Below are 27,060 nucleotides of genomic sequence, written 5' to 3'. Positions count from 1 at the left end.
TTACATAGGAAATAAACTGATTTTAATAATCTACCATGTTTGTACACAATTAATCACTGTATGCATATTATTTTAGGTCCAGCAAATTGAGTGTTGTGTTTAATTTCCAAGTACATGGATAGCCCCAGATTAGGCGATCTGAACTGTTTTCATGAAGATGTGAACATAAAGTGAACCACCATCAAATAATTGTTTTTTGAAAGTTAGTCATACCAACATATTACTAGAATATCTGATGGATTTTGGTAGCTGTGTGATTACATTCTTCAGCAGATGGATGGCTCTTCTACTGCCTGAGCACCTTCAATGACTGCTTTCACACACTTGGCCATTGTCTGGGATGCTCTACTGATTGGATCTGCAAAGACATTTATTTTGGTGTTGAGTGTTCATTTCAGAACACAACCAATAGACCTACAGAGAGACCTAAAGTCATAAAACCCCATGGTTTACTAAAATCTTCATCTGGGGAATATAAAAACCCACACGCACTTAGTTGAAGATATAGGACCAAATTCTACAGACCTTAGTCGTACAAGTTTCCATTGATTTCATGGGGAATTTTGGCTAAATAAGGATTACAGGTCTGTAGTATTCAGCCCTCTGATCTTACTTGTCTCAGGTAAGAACAGTAGATACAAAGTTTTCCAGACAGAAGCATGGTGCATGTTGGTGTCCCTTTAAGGGGTCCTAATATTCCGGAAGCACCTTTAGAATTAATTAATTATGCAACTATGTGTTACAATGTAGCTCTAATGAAATAACAGAGCAAAGCTAAAAGAGTGAGATAAGTTAATAAAATTCTACTTTCATCAAGTAAGGCTGTGACCACATACCTGTCATATAGAAATCTCTAATTGTGAGCTGAGGTGGAACAAGAGGGTCAGCAAGCAACTGTTGATTCGCTAACTGCAATGGAAAAGAAAGAAGGTATATTAGGAGATTAAGCACTCACCTGTGAGGCAGGACTGTGTTACCACAGTACTTGTTTGACTACACTCTCCTGTACAGTGCACTGTGTGTTTAGTAGTACATATAAGCAAGCCTCTTACATAGCTTGATGCTCATAGTTTAAATGTTCAATACCTTGGAGAGTTCATTCGCCTGGCTGAAGTAGTTAGCTTGCTCTACATCATCATATCGGACCAGGTTAGGAGAAACTTCTTCCAATCTGTTCCTTACTTGATCGAGGTTATCGTAAGGGAGGGTCACACCAGTTAGCTTTAATAAAAAAGCCACAAGATTCCATCAAATTTAGTCCTCTGGCCAATACATATTAAGTATTTAAACATTAACTCAAACATCTACAATGAAGCAGGAAGAAAAGCTACACTAATTTGAGGAGTGAATGACTAAAGTGGTGGTCCTCTGCTTAAATTTGCAACATATTATGTTGATCTCTTGATGCCAGTAATTAAGCACTAGAGTCTGTTTGTTACCCAAGGAAGAGGGGAAGCACAACGACAGAAGTGTGGCTTCTCTTCTCCCATGCAAACAGTAGCATCAGATCTCTCCACAGCATTCAGGACAGCACTATAAGAGACTGGTTGATAAACCGTATCTCCTAGAGCCAGTTATGATGTGTTCAGCCCTACCAGATGTTATCAGCATACATACTCTCAGGGGACCCACACAGTTCCTTTTTTGGGAAGCAGTAAAGCATGCCCCCAATCTGTCTTCCAGGTTGCTCTAGGGAATCCTGCCTTGGCTAACAGAATTTGCTGCAGTTAAGAATCCATCGTTCATTTTCATAGCATGTCTAGAAGCTACAATAATGTCAAAATCTCGAAGTGGAAAACACAATCCCATTTACCCCACAGACATCATTAAAGGCAGTCTTGCTTCATATTAATTCAGTCCCACACATACTTCCATGAGACTTTATATCCACAATCCTGAACACAAATCTGCATTCTAAAAAGATACTGTAAACAGTTTCCAAGCTCCATTTAGATTCTTACTAGAAGTTTCAATTTCTAATATAGTTACAGCACCTCCGAGACGGCTCTAATAATTCTCCAGTCCTCTCTTGCCATGCCAGGAGGTGTTACTGCTACTTTTGTCTGCTGGGCCCTGCCCTCAGTGTTCACATACGTTGCAGATTTCTCTGTGTAAGCTGCTCCTGGGAGAATAATATCAGCCATGGGAGCGCCCACATCACCATGATGTCCTGAGGAAAAAAAATGGGAAGAGGAAAAAGTCAAGTTCTGATAGGAAGCGACACAGGAATAACTATAGGGCATCTGTAAACATAATTCAAGAGGAATGATGTATGGACACATTAGAACTACTGTATTCCTCTTAAAAAGGAATTTTTCTTCTGAACTTTTGCTTGAGTAAATTTAGTGTTCTGGAAAGACTGATAGCCCTAGAGATTAAAGTCCTAGTTGTCCATAATATAAGCAGCCTAGTTGGATCACAACCAGTGTCAAAAATGGAGATTGAACTATCATGTCCATTCGATTTTTGGCCTTAGCGGAGACTGCTGTAGGAAAACATGGGTTTCTAGATCAGTAGTTCTCAAACTTTTGTACTAGTGACCCCTTTCAAATAGCAAACCTCTGAGTGTAACCCCCCCTTATAAATTAAAAACACTTTTTTATATATTTAACACCATTATAAATGCTGGATGCAAAGCGGGGTTTAGGGTGGAGGCTGACAGCTCGTGACCCCCCTCCCCCATGTAATAACCTCGCAACCCCCTGAGGGGTTCCGACCCCCAGTTTGAGAACCCCTGATCTAGATCACTGGTAATTACTGCTTTTGTAACACGGACTGGAACGAGAACAGCCTTCCACTAGTAGATTTGACACCATGATCAAGAGAGTAAACCAATTTGTATTTTTTTGCCAATAACCCCAAGTATTCAATCCATGGGAAGGTTTGTTTTCCTAAAATATGAAATAGTCACTACTCCCTGCAGCAGTTAAGTTCAAACATTTTTTCCATTTCCCAACAGGGGTGAGAAGGAGGAATGTCAGTGCTGTGTGAGCACATTAAGTTTAAAAATATTTTGCGCTAAAGCTGATGATAAAAATTAAAAAAAACTTGGAAGGACGAATTTGTCAAAAAGTCATATTCATAATTATGCCAATTGTTTGAGGCAGTATTTCTTGAATTATTAGTTCTAGTTACCCTGATAGATGATAATGCAATCCTTTGGCAAATCTTGACGTGTTATGCAACCTGCATCTGCCCCCAAAAGATATAGCACTTTGGGAGGGTTCTTCCGGATTGCATCCACTCCTGGTTTGAAACCCAGATCCAAAGCAGCTACTTGGCTTGCAACCCTGCAAGGACAGACAGACTTATTACAGATTATAAAGTGTCAGGTTCTCTTCCCCCCTGCCCCAATTTCCTTTTCAACTTTGAAATATTTAAAAAGGGGCATACAATCTCAATCCAACATTTAGTCCTTAAAAAAAAAAAAAAAAAAAAAAAAAAAGTTAAAAGTAATGAAATTTGATGAAAAATTTCTTGGAAAATACTGATTAGTTGAAACACGCAAAGTATGTCAGTTTTGATGACTTTTGTTAGGAAGGTCTCTCACATCTAGGTCATAACCAAAGATACACCCCAGTGGTTAGAACACTCACCTGGGACGTAGGAGACCTAGGTTCAAGTCTCTCTCCTGGATCAGGCAGCGCAGGGACTTAAACCTGGGTCTCCCACACATCCCGGGCAAGTATCCGGACCACTGGGCTTTTGGCTATTCTGGAGTGTGGCTCAAAATTGTGTACAAAAAATATAGCAAAAGATCGGTCTTGTCCCAATGTGGAACAAAAAAAGGGTCAAAACCAACATTTCACAACTGAATTCTTATTTTCTAGCCAGCCCTAATTAAAGAGTTTCCGTAGCACACCTGCAAAATGTCATGTTCTCCACATACAGTGTTGTCAAATATATTAAATTGGAGAAAGAAAGAAAGAAAGAAAGGTCTATTTACACAGTAATATCAGGTGTTACTTGTAATAATAGGCAAACATTTCACAAAGAAAAACACTATTTTTAAGTTGACTCTGTCCCATTAATGCAGCCTTGCATTAATCTACTCACCCATGATGAGGAGGAGATTAGGTTTGCTTTTTTTGTTAACAGGGTAATGCTGGGAAAATAGATTTAAGCTTGGATCAGTAATTTTTTTGGACAGTTTTGGAGGCTGTGTTAACATTGCTACCCCTTTTGGAAAAATGCACAGCTTGTCCTCCATCCAATGAGCCCTATATGGAATTTCCGAATACTTTGGGTTTAAAAACAAGGAAACTGACCTTTAGACCCTTGAGCCCTTTTGAGTGCCCTCCACCCCATTAAAATAATAATAATAATAATAATAAAAACAAATAGTTACGTAAGTTTATCTGCTACAATTACAAATCCAACTTTTGTTGGGGCACCTAAACTTTCTTATGATTGAACTTTCTTATGATTTCTACAGTACGTGTATGGAAGTCTTAATACAGAAGAGACTACCCAAAGATACCTCCTACTACATGCCTTTTTAAATGTAGTATTTGGAAAGAATGACTTATTTTTGTTTCGCCAATATTTTAATGTGAATTTTCTCTCTTCGCTAGCAGTGTTTTATATTTAATTTATATTCAGCAGACCAAATTCTTCCCTTGTTATACCGGTGTAAGTCTATTGACTTCAATGGAGTTACTCCCCCAAGATTTACACTCGTGTAAAAGAATAACTTCACTCAAGATAATTCTCCTTTATAGACACTGACAAGCAGGTGTTTCAGCTTTAAAGTATCTCAGTTACAGTCATAAGCAGAGAAAGGAATAGATGGAACTAGGGTTCTTGTCATCCTATGCGGCAGTTTGTTCCTGATAGCAAAAACAGGAATTATCTTGATAAGTAGTTGAAAAGAGTATCTGGATAATTTCCAGATCTTTTAATATCAAAGTGCAAAAGAATACATCTGGTTAACAGAGGACATTAATTTAGTAGACCACTTGATTAAAAAAGGCAAAAATCTTACCTGGAGAACTATACAAAGCAGGAGAAGTATTAATTAACGGTCTTCTTAAGCACTATTGATATTTTGCCTTTCCTCTATGTAAACAGTACTTGCTTACCAAGTAGCATTGTTTTTCTGTATGTCCTGCTAGGCACAATAGTGTATTATATTGTTAACTCCTCTCATATTCTAAACCCAAATTTGCCTTTGTGCTAACAGTCCCGGTGGCTATCTGAAATGCTTGCTAAATCATGAAACAGAGGTTATGGAAGCTTTTCTGCTAGGTTATATTGGGTCTTAGTTTTAGGTGCTGCTTTATTCCACATAGGAGTCTTGGCAGGCTAGAACCCGTATGGTTGTACTGAGAAGTCTTTACACTTGGCATAAAGAGTTTAATATATACCACAGGTTAGGTAAAGCAGAAAGGCTGTACAGCGAACCTATGAAGGATGTTCATAACTTTCCAGTCAGTACCAACTCCACTTTTTGTCCTTGCATTTTGTGCAATGGTGGAAACTGCAGCATGGATAGCTGCTCCATCACTGCGCTGAAGTGCTGCGCTGCCTACCACCACCATTGGTTTTTTGGCCTCGTTAAGGACCTGAGAGGAAAAAAAAAAAAAATCAAACAAAAATTTAAATAAAGAATGAATTTTCATTCTAAGACAATTACATTGAATTTTAGTACAGAAGAGGATTTCCAAGAAATGATTTATGAATTGTATTATAGTGGTATGGAACATGAAAGAAAACAAATCCAGTGTTTTTAAACACTATCCTTTCAAGCAAGCAGAGCTGCAGCTTTGAAACGATCAATCTATTTTATCTCTAGCAAAAACCTACAGATGTTGCTATAGCAAAGACTTATGTATCTCAGCCAAAGCAATGTTGTTCTGGGCCTTTTCCAGCTAGAAACAGTTTAACTGGAAACAGCAGTGGCTGGAAGGGACAGCTCAGCTCACCCAGAGGAGGACATGTGCCAGAGATTTATGATCATGGACATTTCAGTTTCACACATTGGAAAGAACTTTCAAACCTCAACTTTATGGTGAGCATATTAAACAATTTATAGAGAATCCCTGCTTGTTAACCATTACTACATCAGTGAATGTTATGAAACTGCCCTCCAAAACAGCTTCTAAACACTGCACCTGTGAAAGATAAAATTATATTCTGACATATCTGAATAGGTACATTATTAAGAAGCATATAGACCTTGATGAAGGAGTGTTTTTCTGAAGCAATGTCCTGAAGTATCTGTGGGGAATCTCCCAGATGATCATATGTGTAAGTCAGATCAACTGCACTGCCCACAAGGGCCACCTGCAGATCATTGTGAAGCCAGCTGGAAATATAGCCAGAACAAAATACAGTATAATTCCAGTTATCTGAATTCCATTTATATAAAAATATATCCAAATCCATAGTGTCTCCTCTCTGTAGCCCGCTGATCACCCTGTTAATAACTTCAATAACCTCTTAGTGCCAATCAATGACTTTGTATCTGCATAGCGGTTCCAAACCACTACCTACAATTACTGAGGCCTGGTCTACACTAGGAAGGTAGGTCTGTATAACTATGTTGCTCAGGGGTGTGAAAATCCACACCCCTGAGCAACACAGTTAAACCAACCTAACCCCAATGCAGACAATGCTAAACTGACAGAAAATTCTCCTGTCAACCTAGCTACTGTCCCTCAGGAAGGTGGATTACCTATGCTGATAGGAGAAGCCCTCTGGTCGACATAGGAAGCTTCTTCGTTGAAGCAGTGCCCCGAGGGCTCGTCTACACAATTAGTTCACAGCAAGCTGCGCTGTAAGTCTACCCCACACTAGCCTGTCATGGACTAACTGACCATGTGGATCCTGTAATGCACTTTGATCTCAGAAGCAGATGAAAGCACAAACTGTTAATGCACATCAGAACAGTCCACATGGATAGCTAGTCTGCAGTAGGCTAGTGCTGAGTAGAATCGCATGGCTGCTAACTAACTGTTCATATAGCCCAGCCCCAAGACCTAATTCTGTTCCAGCAGAAATAGCAACTTGGCAGGACTAGATCAATGAAAATGAAATTCAAAATAGCACTTTTGTTTATCTGAATGCCTGGTTATTCAAAAGTTTCAGATGTCCCCAGGCCAATGGGATTGGGCTGTACTGTTAAGACATAGGAAAGCTTGTTAGCCAAATCCAATAAAATGATGATTCTAATGACAAAGCATACGGATGGAATTCTACAGAAGTTCTGTTTTTTTAAATTCTCACCTTTTTCTGCACATGTACGATTTAGTGCAATTTTGTGATTGCCATGTAGATAAGCTTTTTACTATAATTATTTCACTTCTGGATTCAGCACACATGTACATGCAGCATTAGGCCCTATGATTTTTCTTTGGTACTGTGATATGCTGTAGTCTCAGAATGCTACTAAATATATTCTTCTGCTTGACCTACTGCTCAGCTCTTAACTGCACAGAGAGTGAAGAGGATATGCAGTAGGGAACAGTTCCCGGAAAACTAAGTAACTATACATTTCTGTGAGGCAGCACTCACCCTCACACTTTTTAGGGATTACCTGCTTCAGTGGGGGATGGGGGGGAACAGGCGAGGGGTTCAGACTAGAAAGAAGATACAATCCTCCAGAGATTTCTTTAGTTTCTTGCAGACTCTCATTACACTAAATTATAAAAAGGCATAAAAAAATTCCACCAAATGCAGTTATAGAGATTTCCCCTTTTTCTATCAAAAGATTATAAATCACCAATTAAAAAAAATATATATATATCCCAAAACAGTGAGGAGGATTGGCATAATGACAAAACCTACCAGGAAACTGAGGTTTGCAAATTTTAATTGTACATATTTCATAAATTTGCAAAAATGGGTATGTTTGCCTCTCTCTAAAGCTCTTAACATGTTCCTCCCCCCCGCCTAGTCAAAGGCAACTGATAAAACAGTTTTGAATCTGGCACTATTATTAGGAGAGTAGAACCTATTGCTTTAAATTTAAAAAAAAAAAAAAAAAAGTGTGAGCAAAAGCAAGTGCAACTCAAGATAAGAGATGTTGCCATTTGTGGCTTACTTTACCCCAATCAATTGTTGACCAGTTATAGAAAATTACCAGGGCATATTAATAAGATATAGGATTTAGGTTATGTAATTTTTCTTGAATCCTCTTAAATTCTATAATTTAATATGGTAAATTGGATGAACTAAACAACCGAGTTACATTTAAAATCCAATATATATTTTTCCAAATCAAAATGGATGAAATTCTAAACTTCATCTGATTGAAAAACCATTTTATTTTCAAAGACAGATTAATCACTTATCTTATTCCTATTTTCCAAGCAATGACGTCAACTATATCATCACTTCTTACAAGTCATCAAATCACATTTACTACAGCAACAATAATTTTAAAACTTCACTCTGTGCACTGATAGCGCTAAGCAGTGTCCTTTTAGGAATATACTTCAATAACCTTCTATAAAAATAAAATCTGAGGATTTTTTGTTAGTCTGTTCTTCGCTTGATGCATGTGAACTCCCATTAATGATAAGAGGGAGTTAATGGCATATAATCTATGCAACGAAGGGGGAGGGAGGGAAAAGACCCTGTTGTCTGCATGTTTGCATGTGCGTGTGCGCACACACACACACACACACACACACACACAATTAGGACTACATCCTGCAAGTGGATCTGCCTGAGTGAATACTTGCACCCACACAGAGCCCCACTGCAGTAGTGTACATGGGTGGCTCTAGCCCCTACTTTGTAAGTATGGATGGACTATCTCATCTCCATAAAGATACAAACCTCTTTCTAATTCTAGCATTAAACAGGGGTGCCTCAAAGCGTGGATTGGTGCCAACCAGAAGCAGGACATCTGCTTCCTCCACTCCAGAAATCTTGGTATTAAGCAAGTAGTTAGAGCGTAGGTCTGTGCTATAATACAAGAACACAAATAAATTATCTTTTTGTCAGAAAAACAGGAGGAGTGGGGACAAGTAGTTGTAAAGGTCAGTAGCAGGGATGACTATGGAGTGAAGTAAAACTTAAATCTCCAAATTATTTTTTCAGACAGGAAAAAGAAAGAAGAGCATACTCAATGCTAATGATACTAAACCAAATCCAAAACAAAAACACACCCACCTACAGATGGGTAGCCGTAGGTTACTATAATGTAGATATTTTCTGCTGTCTACCAATATAAGATGCTCTCAGCCTTCGTAGACTGGAAAATGCAACTTCATTTCTAGATTTATGTCGATACCAACACAGAGTATTATGGCTGCCCTACAGGTATAGTTCTCACAATAGTACACAAAAGTAAAGCTGGCTAAAGAGATCAGTTTATAGCAGAGTAATCTAATGGGACAGCAAAAAGCTATTGTACTCTACTACTGAACTGCAGTTGTCCCATATTTATCAGATTTGCAACTCTATTACTGTAGAAGCTACTCCTCCATCCACTCTAACGTGCAGACTCAGAACTGTAATATTCTACATGTGGTCTAGTATTCTATTTCATGTCTCTACGCTGGCAGATTTCAGAATGAAATGATTCATAGTTTATCAACATGCCATGGGCTACTGGACAATTCATATGCAAAATCTCTAAGAACGTATTAATACTCTCTAATTGGAAAACATAATTAAGAAAAGTATAAACTTTGCCTGTGTTATCTCACCCAGCTCCAGCATTAGGGAAGACCTCTTCAGTGCACAGAGTGTCAGAGTTTACTCTATTCAGTAAGTCTTTTAGAGCTACCAGTGCTTCTGCATCCACCAGTCCTCCTGCAATCGCAGCCACATCCTTACCTTGGACACCCTGCAGCTGTACAGAGAGGAACAAGATCTGTCTGACATATCTATAAGTAACAACTGAAAACAAGCGCTCTCGCTCTCACCCACACACACTCAAATGATAAGCTATGAAGCAGAGACAGCATCTGAGAAAGTACAGATAGCATCACTGTTCTCCTGTAAAAATGCGATGATGACGCAAGTCAGAATTTTGACTTTTTCATTTTTTAAAAAAAGAAATAAAAAAACTGAAGTTTAGTAGTAGACAATTCCTCCACCTCCACCACGCAAAGTACTCAAAAACGAGAACAGATAAACAAAGGTGTAAGAATAGATACAATTATTAAAGAGCAATGAAACATTCATGCAGTACAACATCTTAACAGCAGAATTAGGGGCACAGAGAAAGCTTTAGACCAGATCTACCCAATCCACAATGTAACTGTTTTGGGAGGTGGGGGAATGGGAGAAGATAGCATAGTTTAATTCCATGAAAAAAAAAAAAAAATCTTGGTAAATAGATTTGGGAATATTCACTTCCTCGTGAATTTCTATAGAAGTAGTACAATATCTTATTTAAATTAAAACTAAGTTAGCATAATCGGGAGGAGAAAAATTAGCCTCATATAATAATTAATGTACAATCTAATCTAGTACCTTCCCTAAAAAACATGATACAGAAGAAGAAAAAACAACCAACCACACTTGAACTCAGAGTAATTTTTTCTGAATTTCTTCATTTCTATGAATTTTGGTAAGTAGAAACAAATTGTCTTCTAATAAGGTATAATTCTCCAAAATTATTCTTACAAAGTAAGACATTAACAGTAGATGGTTGTCTCCAGTCTTCATTATTTGATTTCCTAGGCTTCAGATCAACAGTAATTTGCCCTGCTGCACAGAAGTATTATAACACCCTTAAAAAAAAAAAAAAAAAAAAGAAAGAGAGAGACAGACATGCAAATATTTCTTACCACTCCAGCAACACGAGTCAGGGCATCTTCCCAGGAGGTGTAAACAAACAGCCCTTCTTCATTTTTGACCATTGGTTCAATAAGCCGCTGGCGTTTCAAACCATCATAAGCAAACCTGGATGAAGAAAGCCAAACCAGTACTATTAAAAACACTAAGAGGAAGATGCGGTTTTATAGTACAGGGAATATCATTAATTGTGAGGCAGAGGTCTACAGAGTGAGTGAAATATGACCAAAACCACAGCAGCCTTTGGTTCGGATATCCCAAACAGTTGGAATGAATAACCTATCATTCTACTACAGACTAGTAAATTACCCAAAAGTTGAACCTTTTTAATGGAAATAAAATGAAGGTTTCAACTCTCCCCTTTCAACATATAAAAACAAATTTGTCAGTCACAAAACATTTAAACATTACTACAGTCATGGACTACAAAATATAAAATTCTAGTGCATGGGTTGGTTAACATATATATTTACAGTATCATAAAAAGAAGTCTCAGTTTGCCAACAATGCCTTTAAAATACCAAGTGTAGAACTCAGAGGTCAGTGCTATAGTCTGTATTTCTGGTACACTGTGAAAATGCGCATTTAAAAACAACACATATATACTGGTACCTTGTTTTGTCAGAGATCCATTCCTCATTGATGTCTTCATGCAATCTTGGCAAAATCCTCATCACTTCTCCAGTCCTTGTGCTCACCACAATGTTACTTCCAACGGCATCAAGAACATCAATGGACTCAGTCTTTCTGTGGGGAGGAAAAGGCACAGAAACCTACAACTCATGCATTGTTAAGCGATTGTTCAAAAAGCAATACAAGTCTTTAGTCAAAGGTCACAAATGCTGTATGTAGGTTTCCAGCATTATCAGATATAACTAACATCAAAGGTTTGTTTCCTAAGACATATTGTAAATCACTGACTATAGAATTTGATCTTTCATTTAAGCACTGTATATTCAACTGCTGGCACAATTTAGGGAGACCTGGAAAACAGACTATTCTGATCCTTCTGCCTCCCAGATTACTAGAGATATAAACATACGTAATTTAGAATGACCAACATCTATAAGATGCATGTACTCCTCAATTTAATTGACTTGGTATCAGTCAAAGTAACTCAATTGCTTAATGAATTCAATCTATATCAGAGACACACAAAACTGAAACATTAAGTCTGTTACAGCACTTTCAATTTCTCTTACAAGAGTAGCATAAATATTTATGGTGGGTGAATATTAAAGAGCATATGAAAAATAAACAGACATTAACTTGCATTCAATGTATCACTTAAAATACATACCGTGTCTCCCAGGGACGGGCAGTAAAGGCATATGGCTTGGAGGTGAGGGCTCCTACTGGGCAGATGTCAATAACATTGCCTGATAACTCAGACATAAACATTTTTTCAACGTAAGTGCCAACTTGCATCTCATTTCCTCTGCCTGTTGTTCCCAAGTCATCTACCCCGGCAATCTCACTAGCAAACCTGTTGGATGCAAATAAAATGTAAAAACTGAAATATGTGTATCAATATTACACATTTTTAATTCTTAATCTTTTTCTCTTTCAGTATCAGTCTCTGGAAGAGAAGACATACCTACAGGAGGAAAAAAAAAAAAAAAAAAAAAAAAGAGGCATCTAAATAGATTAGAAAGTCCCTATGTATGTAGTACAATGATTCTAATAGTTGGAAATAGTAAAAAGCAATTATACTGTGTTTGTATAAACATGAAGACATATCCAGCAGCAGTTAGCATATAGGAATACTAGCTTGCTATATTTCATTGGGGTGGGAGGAGAAAGGTGATTCAAGGAACTTGCAACTGGTTTAAGGGAGTTTGATTATCAGTATGAATATAGCCAAATTAAGCAGTAACCAGAATTTCTCACACAAGATAGGCAGAGAAAACTGTGTCTGATCCATACCTGGATAAAGTTCAAGTTCAAATTGAATGATGCTGAAATCTAAAAAGCTATCTTCCTGAGATTTTAGTCTCAGACTGCTGTCACCTTGAGTTACAATCTTGGGACAACGGCTGTTTGAGACTACAGTTTCATACAAACCAGACCTGAAGAAAAGGCCCCTTCATATTTTGGGACCTGTTCTGGAATATAAACGACAGGGCTGGCTCTGAATTTGGAGTTTGATTCCATTTTCTTGCTTTGGCCAACTCTAATTGTTATTGTCTGACAGTTATTCGGTGATTTGTGAGAAATCAGTTGGTTGTCTCCATCAGACACCAACATGTCTCCTTGCACCTTGGTTGCAATCACACAAGAGACAAAGGATTGAATCCATTGGTTTAGCATCTTTCATGATGCATTAGCAACAATCAGTATTTTAAAGATAGATTCTCCCCCGTTATATTTTCCATTGGAGAGAATACTAAGCAGAAAGACATTACCTGATACACCGAGTGCACTGTATACACCGAGTCATAATTGTTTTGACTAATGGGCCAATGTTCTTGTCTTCAACTGCACGTTTTCCCTCTAAAAATCTACTCCTATCATTGCCAAACATCATTGACTGGTCCTAGAATAGGTAACAGAAAATAGTTGAACCCATGTTACTGAAAAATGTAGTTTCACTGAAGATAATTAAAGAGACAAATGTTAGTAAATACGAAGTGTAAAATAATTGAACCGGGCTTTGTACCTGGAGGTCACACTCTCCTCCCTGATCACAGATTGGACAGTCCAATGGGTGGTTTGCCAGCAAGAACTCCATTACACCCTCTCTGTTGGTGTCAGTAGTTACAGAGTTAGTGTCACAATTATACAGTTTTACCCTGCAGTCTAGACTATGAATGGTAGACAAGGCCTCCAGAGCATTAAAAACAGACACTTGCGTCATTATCGCTAAAATGCCAATTTGTGTTTAAAGAACAACAGATTGGGCTAACTGAATGACCTGGGTAATAGTAATGGGAAATGGGCCTTCATCTTCAGGTTACCGTTTTGTGTTTGCCACAGATTGTTACCATCAACACAGCACCAGGATCATCACTACCACCCTTGTTAGCATTCTCAGCCAAGAGACCGGGAAGAATTGCATGGACATGGATTTATTTTAAAATTTTGACTAGAAAGTAAACTCTCTCTCTACATACAGTTTTATAGTATACTGCAAATAAAGTTAACAGCAGTACTTTAAGGGCCTTTATTTAAAAATTAAAAAAAAATAATCAAAGCTGAATACTGCACACTTGTTAAATTAGGCAATGCAATTATAGACGACACAGCCTTCTCTTCCAATAATAAAATAAGCAGCTACATGAAGTCAGATGTGGATACCTTGCTTTCCTGGACTTCTCAGAATTTGTCAGTATGTTCCAACCCTTCATTACTGGCATTGCACAAGCAGCTACTGGCTGCAATCATAATAGGAAAATGCATCAAGAGATCTCCTCTTACAGCAAAGAGTGATTTATTCATACATGTACTGGTTATTAATCTAACATCTTATAGAAAATACAAACATATTTGCCACAAAACTCAGAAAAATCTACCCAATGTAAAAACATAATTGACTTTGGTTTTGAAGTTTTTTCTCCCATTCTTTTTGAAAATCTGTGACATAAGTGGTTAACTTTTGCCATTATCATTAGGACTTTTGATTGAATTAGTGTTAACTTATTTTGTTCATTTTTAAAAGAAAAAAGTTACACTGCACCAAAAGGAGAGAATGCAACTCTGAAAAAGGTTCTGCTATTGACACAGGGCTCAATCCTGCACCACTGAAGTCAATGAGGGTTTTGCAACAGACTTCAATGAACACATAATGCAGTAACACATGGGGCTAGTAAATAAACTGCCATTTCAGTCAGGGACAAAGTTGTAGGCCCCAATCCTTCAGTTAGATCCATGCAGGGTCCAGGGCAAGTTCAGGGCCCTAGTTTGGCCAAATGACCACCTGCAGCTACAGTGTGAGTTTCGTAATGTAACAAAGTATAAACATGTATTTCTGAAAGATATACAACGAAGTAGTGGTTTTCAACCTGTGGTCTGCAGACCCCTAGGGGGCGAAGACTATGTCTAAGGGGTCTGCGAAAGGTGACTACGAGCTGGTCTACGCTAAGTCGATGTAAGTTATGTTGCTCATGGGTGTGAAAAAGACACCTCTCTGAGCAACTTAAGTTACATCGACCTAATCACTGTCCACACTGGCGCTGTGTGGATGGGAAATGCCCTCCCGTCGGCAGAGCACGTCTTCACAAATGTGCTACAGCGGTGCAGCCGTATCGGAGCAGCTGCACCGCTGTAGCCTGGTAGCGTAGACTTGCCCTATGAAAATATAAAGTGTCAGATGCCAGAAAAGGCACTCTTGTTTCTCTAATCAGTCAAAACAATGCAAATACCCCCACCTACAGGTCAAAACCCAGAAGTGATGTTGTTACCACAGAAGCCCACAGTTTAGCGCTCTTTCAAATGCAGGGGTGGTGCTGGGGGGAGGGGAGACTTGCGAGGTTATAGCCACGCCAAAATTTGCTTCGGGCCCCACATCCCTCCCCGTAGCAGCTGCCACTCTGGCCGCCCTGCTCTGAATGCATGGAGAGGGACAGAGCCTCGTAGTAAGGAGGGGCTAAGGCCCATGTCAGTTCCCCCACCGGGAAGAGGTTGGCACCGCCCCTGGTCAAATGCCGTGCCGAGCATGTACAACATTTATAGCTTTATTCTGTTCAGTCAGTTTTCACTTTAAGACTTCTATGACAGGGGTCCACAGACCACATGTTGAATTTCCAATGGGGTCTGCACCGCCATTCGAAGTTTTTTAGTGGTCCACAAATTTAATTAAAAAAAAAAAGTTGAAAACCACTGCAATAAAGCATTGCCATTGTTTTACAAATGGACATGATGTTTTGGGGTGGAGATAAATGCAGAAAAATAATCTGCTTGAAACATCCATATTATAACTCTAGATTATATGCAAGTTATTTTGCAATTACTCACTCTCCAAGTTTTCAGTAGAGTCCTGCAAACACTTATAAAATAATACAATTTCAGTACAGAAAAAGATACATACCTTGGGTGCTTTCTCTATCTCTACAAGGCACATCCTACAGTTTCCCGCAACAGACAATCGATCATGGTAACAAAAGCGAGGTATCTGCATTCCAACCTTTTCACAGGCCTAGGAAAGGAAGAAACAAAGAAAATTAAGTTACAGAATTACCTCTTATGACCTTGGTTCAACTGAATTTTCAATTCTGAAATTTCTCAAAGAATGAAAAATTTGTTTTGGTTTTCATGGAGTGTGTGCTCAGTGTATCTCTTCGGCTTGTGCAGGGTTAGTTTCAGAAGTTTGCCAAAAGGGGAGAGTGGCAAGTCAATAATAAATAAATAAGGGGCTGGGGAGTAATAGGAAAAAGCAGGTTAAAAAAATTGGGCCCAAGGAGAAAGTGTGTTAAGAACTGTAGTAATAAATAGAATATTTGTATTTTGTTGCTCTGCAGTAACAAACTCACAAGAAAGCAAGCACTATATCAAGAAAGGTACACGGGAGGAGAGCTCCAATAAGACTTATAGGAAGAAGGAAAGTAAGAATGAATTTGGAAAGAGGTAGAAAATATGACGTAAAAAAAAAAAAAAAAAAAAAACCAGGCATAAGAAACCTCAAAACAGTACAATGACATGGATGTCCACTATAATCTCACTGAGTGCCCTAAAGATTATAGCGGTTCAAAGTGCCACCTCACACATTCACAGAACAAGCAAACCCTGAGAAAATTTAGTAAGGCTTTTGACGCAGTCCCAACATGACATTCTCATAAGGAAACTAGAAAAATGTAAATTACATGAAATTACTACAAGGTGGGTACAACTGTTTGAAAAACTGTATTCAAAAGAGCAATTATCAATGGTTCACTATCAAACTGGGAGGAAATTTCTAGTGGGGTTTCACAGGGATCTGTCCTGGATCCAGAACTAGTCAACATTTTTATTAATGACTGGATAATGGAGTGGAGAGTATGCTTATAAAACTAGTGGCTGACACCAAGTGACTTTGGAGGACAACATTAGAATTCAAAACAACCTTGACTAATTCTCCAATTTGTCAACAAGATTAAATTAGATAAAGACGAATGCAAAGTACTACACCTTTCAGGAAGGAAAAATCAAATGCACAAATAGGGACTAACTGGCTGGGTAGCAGTACTGCAGAAAAGGATCTGGGAGTTGTGACGTTTTGGGGATCAATCAGACCAGTAAGAGGTTCTGTCATTGCCTGCCCTGTAACTCTGGTATGCCTTAATGCTGTGCTCAGATCCCGGACACCGGTAGTCTGCCCACAAGCACACGGTCTCACCCTGGATTACATCAGCCCTATACCTTGCATGGTAACACCAACAGCTTTCCAGTCCAGAGTCTCCCCAAATCCATCCTCTCCAAGTTCTTAACGACCAGACACTCAGACAGTTCCCCTTTGGTTCGTCACCCCAGAACCAGCTCCCCCTATTATACCAGCTCACTTTGGGATACACACTCCATATAGTTTATTTAATCGAAAAGCCACATATTCAAAGATTAAATAGTAAAGGAAAGCAAACATATATAAGTTACACAGAGAAAAAAAAAGATGCAACCTCATGTTTCAAACTTCTATATTGTATTAGAAAAAGGATTTTATCTAAGTTACCTATTGCGTTTGAACAGTTCCCCAGCATAACACCAAGCACAGTGGTGTGCAAATTGTTCCAGTCACGCTCCCCCTTACCATTAACAGAATCTATCTGTGCCGCCCTCCCACCCCATTACTGCACAGCCAAGGCTTCCTCAGCAGCGGAGCTTGGGCTGAAGACAGAGCTGGGGAGGAGGGAAAAGATGGGGCTAAAAGCAGAGCTAGGCCTGGGGCATGATGCTCCCTCTCATCCCCCTGTGAAAAATCCTGTATTTACACTGTAAATAGATTACACTGCCACTAGATGCAGCAGAGGTATTAAAGTGACATCTGCCTCCCTTTTGATTATTATTATTAATTAATTAACATGAAATCTTGGTTCATTGTCAACTTCCAAAAAAGAGTCTCACGTCAGTAGAGCAGAGAGATAAAGCTGATTAAGTAGCAATGCAGCCTAAGAGAAATACTGCATTGGGCTATTAGCTGGGAACTGTAAAGCCACAACCATTTTAATGTAACTTGCATCCAAAGGCACAATTCTTCCCTCTGAAATGAACCCTGGCTGCATACTTTATGTGCCATTGCTCCATAGCTGGTCCCTTCTTACTGCTCCTAAAAAGTTAGTTTAGAAGTCGACTTGAAAAGCTGGCTTAGTGGACCCAGCTACAATGCTAATCATAGCCTTGAAAAGTTTGGATCCCATTTTGACTTCAGACGTTTTTCCCCCTCAGGCCAGGAAGAGGGAAAGTGCGGCAAAGGCATGCATAGAGTTCTGAGCCATAATAGCTGGGGCAGGAAGGGAAGCTGTATCTTGCTTCACACCATTTAATTAAGTATAGCACAGAGGGCTCTCAAAGAGTCCGGTTCAGTCCACTATAAGAAGAGCAGTAGCCATATAAAGCGTGGAAAGACAGTGGGTGTGACCCCTATTGTTCTGACAAGGACACAAGAGCCACCATCACTGCTCTACATGCACATCTAGAATTTAGTTAAAGCTTGTCTGAATCTATTTACAGCACGGCAGTAGTTATCAATTTCAATTCCTCCTACGACACCTTTCTTTCAGCTAATCAGGTCAGATTTTGCTTTCTCAAATGTAAAGCCGCTACAAGTGATCATCCCATATTAAGTTCTCTGGTGGGTAGCAAAACCACCTATACAGAAGAGCCATAAGACACGCAAAGCGTTCAGTTACACGAAGTGTAACACAATGACAAAAATATACGGTTACAAATGGGGGGGAGGGGAGGGACAGTCAGATGCTGGTCCAGAATTTTTTCTACCTGAAGCACTGTGGTTCCTGGTTCTACGAAGACAGGCTGCCCATCAACGAACACCTCTATCATGTTGCTGGCTGCTGTAGTGGTTGTACGCACTAAAAGATACAAGAAAAAAAAAAAAAACTGAGAATTTAAGTCACTGCTAAATGTGACACACAGTATTTTTGGTCTCTTTACTCTAATTGATTGACCAGAAAGGTTAACATCCAAACCTGTGCTCCAAAAGACTAATAAGCATTTTATTAGTCAGTTGTCCACATACTGGAGGCTACTTTAATTAAGAAGCTGGCATCGAGATATCCTGGTGATGGGCACCATAAAAATCCACAGACAGGATTACTGCAGGCAAATTTCTTAGATGATGCTTACTAATGTTTTGACAGTTATGCAGCCTATTATACTAGCTACATCAAACATAAACCAAACAAAATATATATATATAAACTCTGATTTCCATTAGCTTATCTAAAATTCTTATTCCTCATTGCATCTCATCTAACACATTTGGCATTGCTATGTCTTCCACCATTATGAACTAGGATGCAACCAAAAGCTTAAAAAATATTATTTCTTCAATTGATGCAGTATGTCTAGCAAAACTCTAGGTATATGATCATTATGTAAAAATACATATCGCAATAATTAATCTAAGTTGACCATTTCAAAAACACCAAACAACAACAAAGTGGATATTCCCTAGGGCTGGTATCACTTGTGAAGCTCAGTGAGATGTTATTTCTAACATGAGAGAAGAAAAGTACAGAGAATAGCTGATGGCCAACTTTTAAAAGCAAATTAATCATAATTCATGTGTTTTCTTCCAAACTCTCTCACATAAATTCACTAATAAATGCAGATTTACGGTATAATATAGCTTTATCCCCCACAAAATGGCTTTTTAAATGCTTGCCACATAAAATATTAAAGTGTGCTCTCTTTTTGCTTTGACAATTGCATTGTTTTTCATATGGCAAATTATGGTTAAAAAAAAAAAAGTCAATGTGGCTAACATAACACACCTGTAAACATTCAGCCATTCAGACTGCTTAAGTGGCTTAGCGTTTCTACATCTCTCGTGGAATGTCAATCTCTGGATACTCCAGTGCATTGTTAGTGGTGTTGGGGAATGAGGGAAATTTTAAAGGACATTAGTACCAATCACAGTCAGGACATTCTTCTTTCACATAATTCAAAGTAGCCCTAAATGGGAGGGAGCCACAGACAGGGCATTCTCCATGAAGGCCCCTTGGCTGTGGAATTCACTTCCTTCTGGGCTCTTACAAAGCCAGACTTCTTGTTACATTCCAGCCACACCAAAGGTCCATTTTTTTCTCCTCAATGCATTTGGAAAGGTTTGCAGGTTGAGGGGTAGAAGGATTTTATTGTTATGTTTGTTGGCAAGTTAATGTTAATAATAAAGGGTAGAGTAGTATGAGCAACTTATTGAAGGATGTTTCACATTATTTAACATTGTTAACTTCAGGATATGTAAAAGCTTCCATAGCCTAAGATGGGTGCTTATAGTTATTTGTATTTATAAAAACAACTAATAGCTAGTACAATCCAAACCCCACCAGCAACAAGAGCACTATATGAAACCCAGAGAATGGTAGGAAATTTGTGTAATAACCCCAATATACAATGCCTTCTTTATGTGCATTGTGTCGCTCTGTACAAGTAGGGAAAGGCTTCTCATGCACTTGTGTATAAAATGCAGGCAGACTCACCACATCCTTTGGTTGATTGAGTGACACCAGCTAAGGCCCTGCGGACAGCAGGTAATCGCAGCATGGTGCTGAAAATTAATACAAGAGAAGTTAGGGGTTAAATTTTAGCAATTAAGATCTGCCTGATATTTCTATGATGGTGGATAAAAATCAATAATTTTAATATTTAAATTAAATACAGACTTATTTTAAAAAGTCAATCTAATTAAGTATGAAGTTAACATCTATGTTGGCCTAAATTTATTATATTTAAATTATTTTAATTTAAATTAAATACAAAAAATATTAAGCAGTATCTTTGTGCCACGTTTTAAAGACAGTAAAACAACTGAACTGGTGGAAGTTGCTGACTAAGCATCAGGAACCAGAGTTTGTTGAAGTGCTACCCCAGCTTTTGACAACAGTGCCTCCTTCTGCAGGCACAGAAAGAATACATCTTTTCATTTCAGTTTGTTCAACTAGCTCAGTTCAATGACTAGTGCACTCAAAGTTAAGAAAGCAACTGGAAGTTGTAAGAGCAGGCAAACTTGTTTTCTTCTTCCAATCTGTGAATAAATATTAGATGTGAGAATGAGATCTACTAGTTCTAAAATCCTGAAGAACATGGTGACCAGAAACAATCAATTCAATTCATTAACTACGGATAATACTTCCACTATTTAATGAAGTTAGTATTAAATGCAAAACAGGTTTTGATAAACTTTTTTTCTTAAAACAAACAAAATTAAAATGTTTTTGTGACTGATTTTGAATTTCCATCCAAATAGAGCTTGACAGAAACACTATCTAGTAAGAAGTTAAGTGATATAACCGCTTAAATAAACTGTATCGATATAGTGTATCCTGCTGGACAGCAAAAAAAAGCTATATTTAGTTTCAAATCCGCATGTTTTAACAGTTACCAACCAATAAGAATCAACTTTTTTGGGGGAAAGCAACTAAAAATGCAAATACAAAACATGATTAAAATGGATGGATTTAAATCAAAATCTGCTTGCTGATTTAAATAGTGATTTAAAAGGATGATTTAAGTCAGCTTTAATTTAAATCAATCTGCCCTGATTTCTCCAGATCTTAAGTTTTTAAGTTGTATGCAAGACTGTTCCATACAAATTACAAAAACTTTTGTATCATGTGTCCAAAGCGATGAGTAGATGACAGCACCAAGAATTCTTGAGTTCTAATCCTGGCTCTGACAATGATTACCTTCCATAGCCTTGGGCAAAGCAATCACTCAAGCTCAAATTTTCAGGTGCCCATTAATTCTGGGTGCCTAACTCAGCACAGCCTAAGGCTTGATTTTAGAGGGTGCTGGGCATCCACCATAACGCCAGCTTAAGTCAACGAGAGTAAAAAGTGTGCACTGCTCTTCTGAAAGTTGTGCCCCCAAAACTGAGGCATTCAAAGTTAGTGAACATTTTTGAACATGTGAGCCCAAGAGATTTAATACAGGTCACACTGTGAATCAATAGCAAGGACGGATTTCCAGTCTTGTACCCCCACCAACTGGTCAATGCTGGCTCCCTATTCCAAACTAACAGGGAGCTATCAAAATAAGAATGTTTCCATTAGCGTGCATGTCACTTTACAGAAAAAAAAAGAATGACAAAATCTCTTCCATAAACCGCTCACAGTCTAAAACATATCACTTTAACAAAGCAAATGACAAAAGAACAAGGAAAAAAAAAGAAAGGAAGTTGAAAAAAAAAGACTGCTCTTGGAAAAGCATTATTTGCAATTAATTGTTTCTGATGTGTTGTTTTTAAACTGAATGTTTATTTCTCCTTAGTGTCAGTCTGAATTGGGCTCCCCCAGCTTTCTAAATACATATAAACATCTCATTGTATTACCTAACTGCAAAATAGTTGGTCTGTAGTTTGGAGTGACTTACTATCCTCATAACAAAGCTATCCTCCAAAGCCAAGGAATTTGAAAGTTGAATGGGGTCCATTCTTTTATGAAGAACAAGAGTTAAGAAAATTAGGGCTTGGCTACATGGCATCACAGTCTGTGATGAGACAAGCCCTCAGAAGCTAAGCTATGAGACAAGATTCAAGTGATCATAGGAACTTGATAACAAGAGTGAAGAGTATTTCAGAGTTAGCATGTAACCCATTTTATTTTTCCAAGGGGATGAAACACTGTTGCAGTACTAAAAAGGACATTGTCCTGATGGCAGGTTCTATATTCGACTTCCTCTTTTTTCCACATTTGCAAGTCCATGGTATTCTTTGTTTTCCTGCCCTACAACAAAACACTTCAAAGTTGTTTTCTAAGAGCAGCTTGCTTATGATGAGCAACCTTACAATTAGGAAGTGTGTGATCTTCAGAATTACTATAAACAATTAATAGAAAAAAGTTAATGAGCAATCTGTGTGTGATATATATATAAATACACACACACACACACACAAAAACCCCATAAGAACTGAAAGCAAGCCCAATCCTACTCTCAACGAAGTCACAGCGAGTTTTACCATGGGAGTGGATAGGATGTTAAGCCCTTATCATCACATACAGCGGAACTACTGCAAAAGAATATTGCCTGATTACAGACCAAAAATTATATGATTTTTCAAATGATCAAAGAAGCCTGTTGGAGGAAGTATTAAATTATGAATTACTTACTAATCATTAACGATTTTTCAGAAACAATATTAATTAAACACCATCAACTTGATGCGCTTCTGTCTTATCTAGTACTGTTAGAAGCAGCACTTATTACTGTAAAGCAATGAGATCAGGAAAATATTTTTTTTCTCTAACTTGTTCACTTAGTGAATGAGACAGCATGGGACTCTGTCACAGGAGGAATATCAACCTACTTTTAACTTTTTTTGAAAACGGACTAGATTTCAATATGGTAGATCTTAATGTCTCAGGCTATGCACTTCAAGTTTGATAGCTGCATCATTAGCTTATACAGCTACAGCACTTCCTATTATTTTGGAAGGAGATGAGAAGGGAAGAAGCTGGAGAGTACTAGTCGATCACTCCCTGAAAGTTTCAAAAGCAGAGCTACCCTCCCCTTCAGCTGGTGGGCTGCGTGCAAATTGCTCTGAAGCTAGTCAACAAATTTTGCTCTAAGCATCTACTGGAGATCACTCAAAACCACAGAGAAGCACTCTCCCTCTCCGCACATGGATTTATTGGGCTGCCACAAAACTGTCAGTCTCTGCTGGTTTGAGGAGTGTGGGCAAGAAATTAGGCAATGTACCTGCTGTTCTAGACTAACTGGACTGGACTCAGAGAAACCAATCTAAGAACTAATTATTTAAATTTGTTTAATACTCTATAGAAATTCAGTATTTCAGAGGCTGGAAGGTTCCTCTTCAGTGTAAATACCTGAGGCAAGTCCAAGACACTCACTAGCCCATTACAAAGTGAAAGCACAACACTGCAACCTGAAACGTAAAGAAAAATGATGCAAAACTGAGGCCTGGTCTACACTACAAAGTGTAGTCGACATAAGCCGCATTAGGTCGATTTAATCATGTATGTGTCTACACTACCAAGTCCCTTCCGCCGACCTAAGTGGCCGGTAAAGTCTACTTCTGTACTCCATCCCTGCAAGAGGCATGGCGCTTGATTCGACATCCATGGATTGACATGAGGATAGTGTAGATACTGCATTGTATAATTTGAATGAATTGGCCTCTAGGTGTCCCACAGTGCCTCCGCTGTGACTGCTCTGGAGAGCGCTTTCAACTCCACTACACATCAGCCAGGAACACAGGAAACAGCTGCTCTCCTGTTAAAGCCCCAGAACTTTTGAATTTTCATTTCCTGTTTGATCACCATTGAGAGCTGTCAGCACAGCTGATCATGGAGACTCAGGGCTGCAAATGAGCTCCAGCATGGAGTACACAGGAGGTGCTGGATCTTATTGCTATGTGGGGAGAAGAGTCTATGCAGGCAGAGCTCTGATCCAGCAGAAGAATCACTGACATCTATGCCAAAAATCACACAGGGAATGGCGGAGAAGGGCCAACTCCACCACTATCCCAAAACGCTCCGTGGATACCTCACAGGAGCCCGAGGCGACCTCGAGCAACAACGAGGAGGACATTGTTGATGAGACAGAGGAGGAGAATACAAGGCAGGCAAGCGGAGGATCCATTCTCCCTGACAGCCAAGAACTGTTTTTAACCCTGGAGCCCATCCCTTCACAGGAGCAATTGCTGGCAGAGTGTGATGCCAGGGAAGGCACCTCTGGTGAGTACACATTTCCAGTCAAATTGTAGGGGTTATATGCTATTATTTTTAATGTTTAATCTGACCAAAAAGGAGGTGTAGGTGTATCAGTGGCCATTCCAGCTACACAGAGGGTGCTCTCCAAAAGAGACTGTTTATGTGCACATGGATGGCCCTGGAATCCTCCATGGAGATCTCTAGGAAGCTTTCATGGAGGTACTCTGCAATCTTTTGTAGAAAGTTTCTGGGAAGGGTTGCCTTATTTTGTCTACCACGGTAGGGCACTTTCCCATCCCGTTGACTGCTAATTGCTCCACTCTATGGTTTCTAGCAGGGCTGCTTGCGTGGCATCACATTGTGGTGGCTCCTGTATCAGCTGTGTAAATACTGCAGGATAAGGCGCGAGGTGATTGTAATGCTCACAACAACACTATACAGCTGAGCAGGGTCCATACTTACCATGCTATGTCGTCTGCACGGGTAACCCAGGTTTATGAAAAAAGGCGCAAAAAAGGCTTGGTTTGTTAGCCGTTGATTTCAGGGAGGGAGTGAGGTAAGGGAGGCTAATACCATGTTCCCATAATCACCCGTGCAAATGTTTTGGTCCCATAAAGCATTGAAAGCCCAGCAGGAAATTCCACTCGGCTACATGCACTGTGGGATAGCTACAAACAGTGCAGCGCTTCATGCGTTGATTCAAGCCCTGCTAGTGAGGATGCGCTCAGCCGGCACAATGAGCATAGTGCGGACACACAAGATCGACTTGCTTAAATCGGAGGCTCAACGTCAACTTACATAAAATTGACTTAACTTTGTAGTGTAGACGTGGCCTGAGAAGGAGAATCTTTCATCCTAAATCCCCATATTCTTGAGCCACAAGGTTAAAGGAGCACCATTAATTATAATCTAAAATAACATTCTTAATATTTCTCCCTGTGCTATTAACCATAACAACCAGTGACTGTTTAATTGTAACTGTAAAACAAGATTTACTTTTCTTCATTTATGCTGTTTTACTTTTGGCTTTTCACTCAGTTTGGTCATTGAGAACTCTTTCTTAAAATTAACTCAATTCTTTGTAATAAGACCTCACAAAAAAAAGCATCTCTTGATCTTTCACAGTTGTAACCCTCGCCTTACCATACAAAACCTCCACCTCTTCTTTTGTTTACTGACATCCCTTGCTGAGTTATGTCTAGTATACACACTGATCCTGCACATGCTCATCTATGTAACCTCAACAAGACTATTCATAAGTGTAAAGTTAAGAATGGGTGTGAATCGTTGCAGGATTGCAGCTTTAGACTGTAAGCTACCTGGGGCAGAACCCTGTTATTTTGAGGGTTTTTAAAAGGGACACACACACACTCTTATTGTCCAAAACTCCTGTCCAGTCAGTGCCACTTTCCCGGCCTCATGCCCTACTACATACAACAGCACACAATACCCCAGTAAGGACCCCGGGTGCGGCTGGGGAATAAACACAGCCCTTTAGCAATGACAACGAGTGACCTGGATCAGGTCTGCGAATGCACAAGTTCTAGGGATCAGACACTGCTGTCAGGATGAGACCTGGGCTCTGCTCCCGGCCGGCCAGGGCCCCGCTGGAGACCCTGCCTTTATGTGTCACTCGAGCACCTCTCTGGGACCCCCCAGCGGCTCTCGGAGCGGTCACAGCGGCGCTGCCCCCCGGGGGACCTGCTCACACCAGCGCTGCAGCAGGCGGGGAAGAGTCTGGCGCTGGCTTATGTAACGCCACGAACCCCAGTGCGAGGCCTAACGGGCCGGGTCACCTGTTCAGCGCCAGCACGGGCAAGGGCAGGCCCCCAAGCCTCAGCCGGCAGCGGCACTGAGGAAGCCGGAGCCCGTGAAGGGCATCCACGGGACAGGGTGAAATCATCCCCCGCGCAGGGAAGTACTAACCCCTCCTCGGCACTGGGCTCGCCCCGGACAGGAACACCAGTGCTAAGCCCCCCCCCCGCGTTACCTCCTTGTACTGGGGGGAGCAGCAGCGCCCGCTGCACCGGTTTACTCTTCTGAACCCGAACAAGGCTCCTGAGATCGCTCACCCAACTAATATGGCGGCCATCTCGGTAATTTCCGTCACTAGCGGCGTCGGAGTCGGCAACTTCCATCACGCCCCGGAGGCACCTTCGGCAATTTCCGTCATTAGTGGCCTCGGCAACGTCCGTCACTTCCCGGAGGCACCTTCGGCAACTTCCGTCACTCTCCGGGGGCACCTTCGGCAATTTCCGTCACTAGTGGCCTCGGCAACGTCCGTCACTTCCCGGAGGCACCTTCGGCAACTTCCGTCACTCACCTTCGGCAACTTCCGTCACTCACTCCCCGGCGGTAGCGATTTTCGAAAATTAGGAACCTCCCGGAACATCCTCATTATTAGCCGTTCACTACATTCCGTTCTTCTATTTTCATTTCCAATCCGCCCCGCTCCCTGTACCAGGTGGTGTGTGTGTGTGGGAGG

General features: G+C 39.8%; 1 protein-coding gene across 3 annotated transcripts; it reads right to left on the bottom strand.

Moving 5' to 3' along the window:
- On the bottom strand, nucleotides 1-27,021 carry NDUFS1 (NADH:ubiquinone oxidoreductase core subunit S1). Of its 3 annotated transcripts, none has more exons than XM_054044752.1 (19): nucleotides 26,648-27,021; nucleotides 20,385-20,452; nucleotides 18,661-18,752; nucleotides 15,782-15,889; nucleotides 14,053-14,129; nucleotides 13,415-13,496; nucleotides 13,161-13,291; nucleotides 12,056-12,241; nucleotides 11,368-11,502; nucleotides 10,749-10,863; nucleotides 9,660-9,805; nucleotides 8,785-8,913; nucleotides 6,178-6,307; nucleotides 5,404-5,564; nucleotides 3,136-3,290; nucleotides 1,995-2,170; nucleotides 1,087-1,221; nucleotides 837-909; nucleotides 1-358 (listed from the first exon to the last, which is right to left on the bottom strand). In XM_054044752.1, exons 1-19 carry the CDS (start codon nucleotides 26,665-26,667, stop codon nucleotides 267-269), a joined length of 2,211 nt encoding a protein of 736 aa, XP_053900727.1. In that variant the 5' UTR covers nucleotides 26,668-27,021; the 3' UTR covers nucleotides 1-266. The 3 variants fall into 3 exon arrangements, with proteins under 3 accessions (XP_053900727.1, XP_053900728.1, XP_053900729.1); XM_054044753.1 differs by having other exon boundaries at nucleotides 26,566-26,656; XM_054044754.1 differs by lacking the exon at nucleotides 26,648-27,021 and adding an exon at nucleotides 26,502-26,544.
- Nucleotides 27,022-27,060: the final 39 nt, after the last annotated feature.

Source organism: Malaclemys terrapin, chromosome 11, assembly GCF_027887155.1.
Source record: "Malaclemys terrapin pileata isolate rMalTer1 chromosome 11, rMalTer1.hap1, whole genome shotgun sequence".
Classification (NCBI taxonomy): Eukaryota; Metazoa; Chordata; order Testudines; family Emydidae; genus Malaclemys; species Malaclemys terrapin.
The sequence above is the reverse complement of the archived record's forward strand: the minus strand, read 5'-3'. Positions and strand labels throughout refer to the sequence as shown.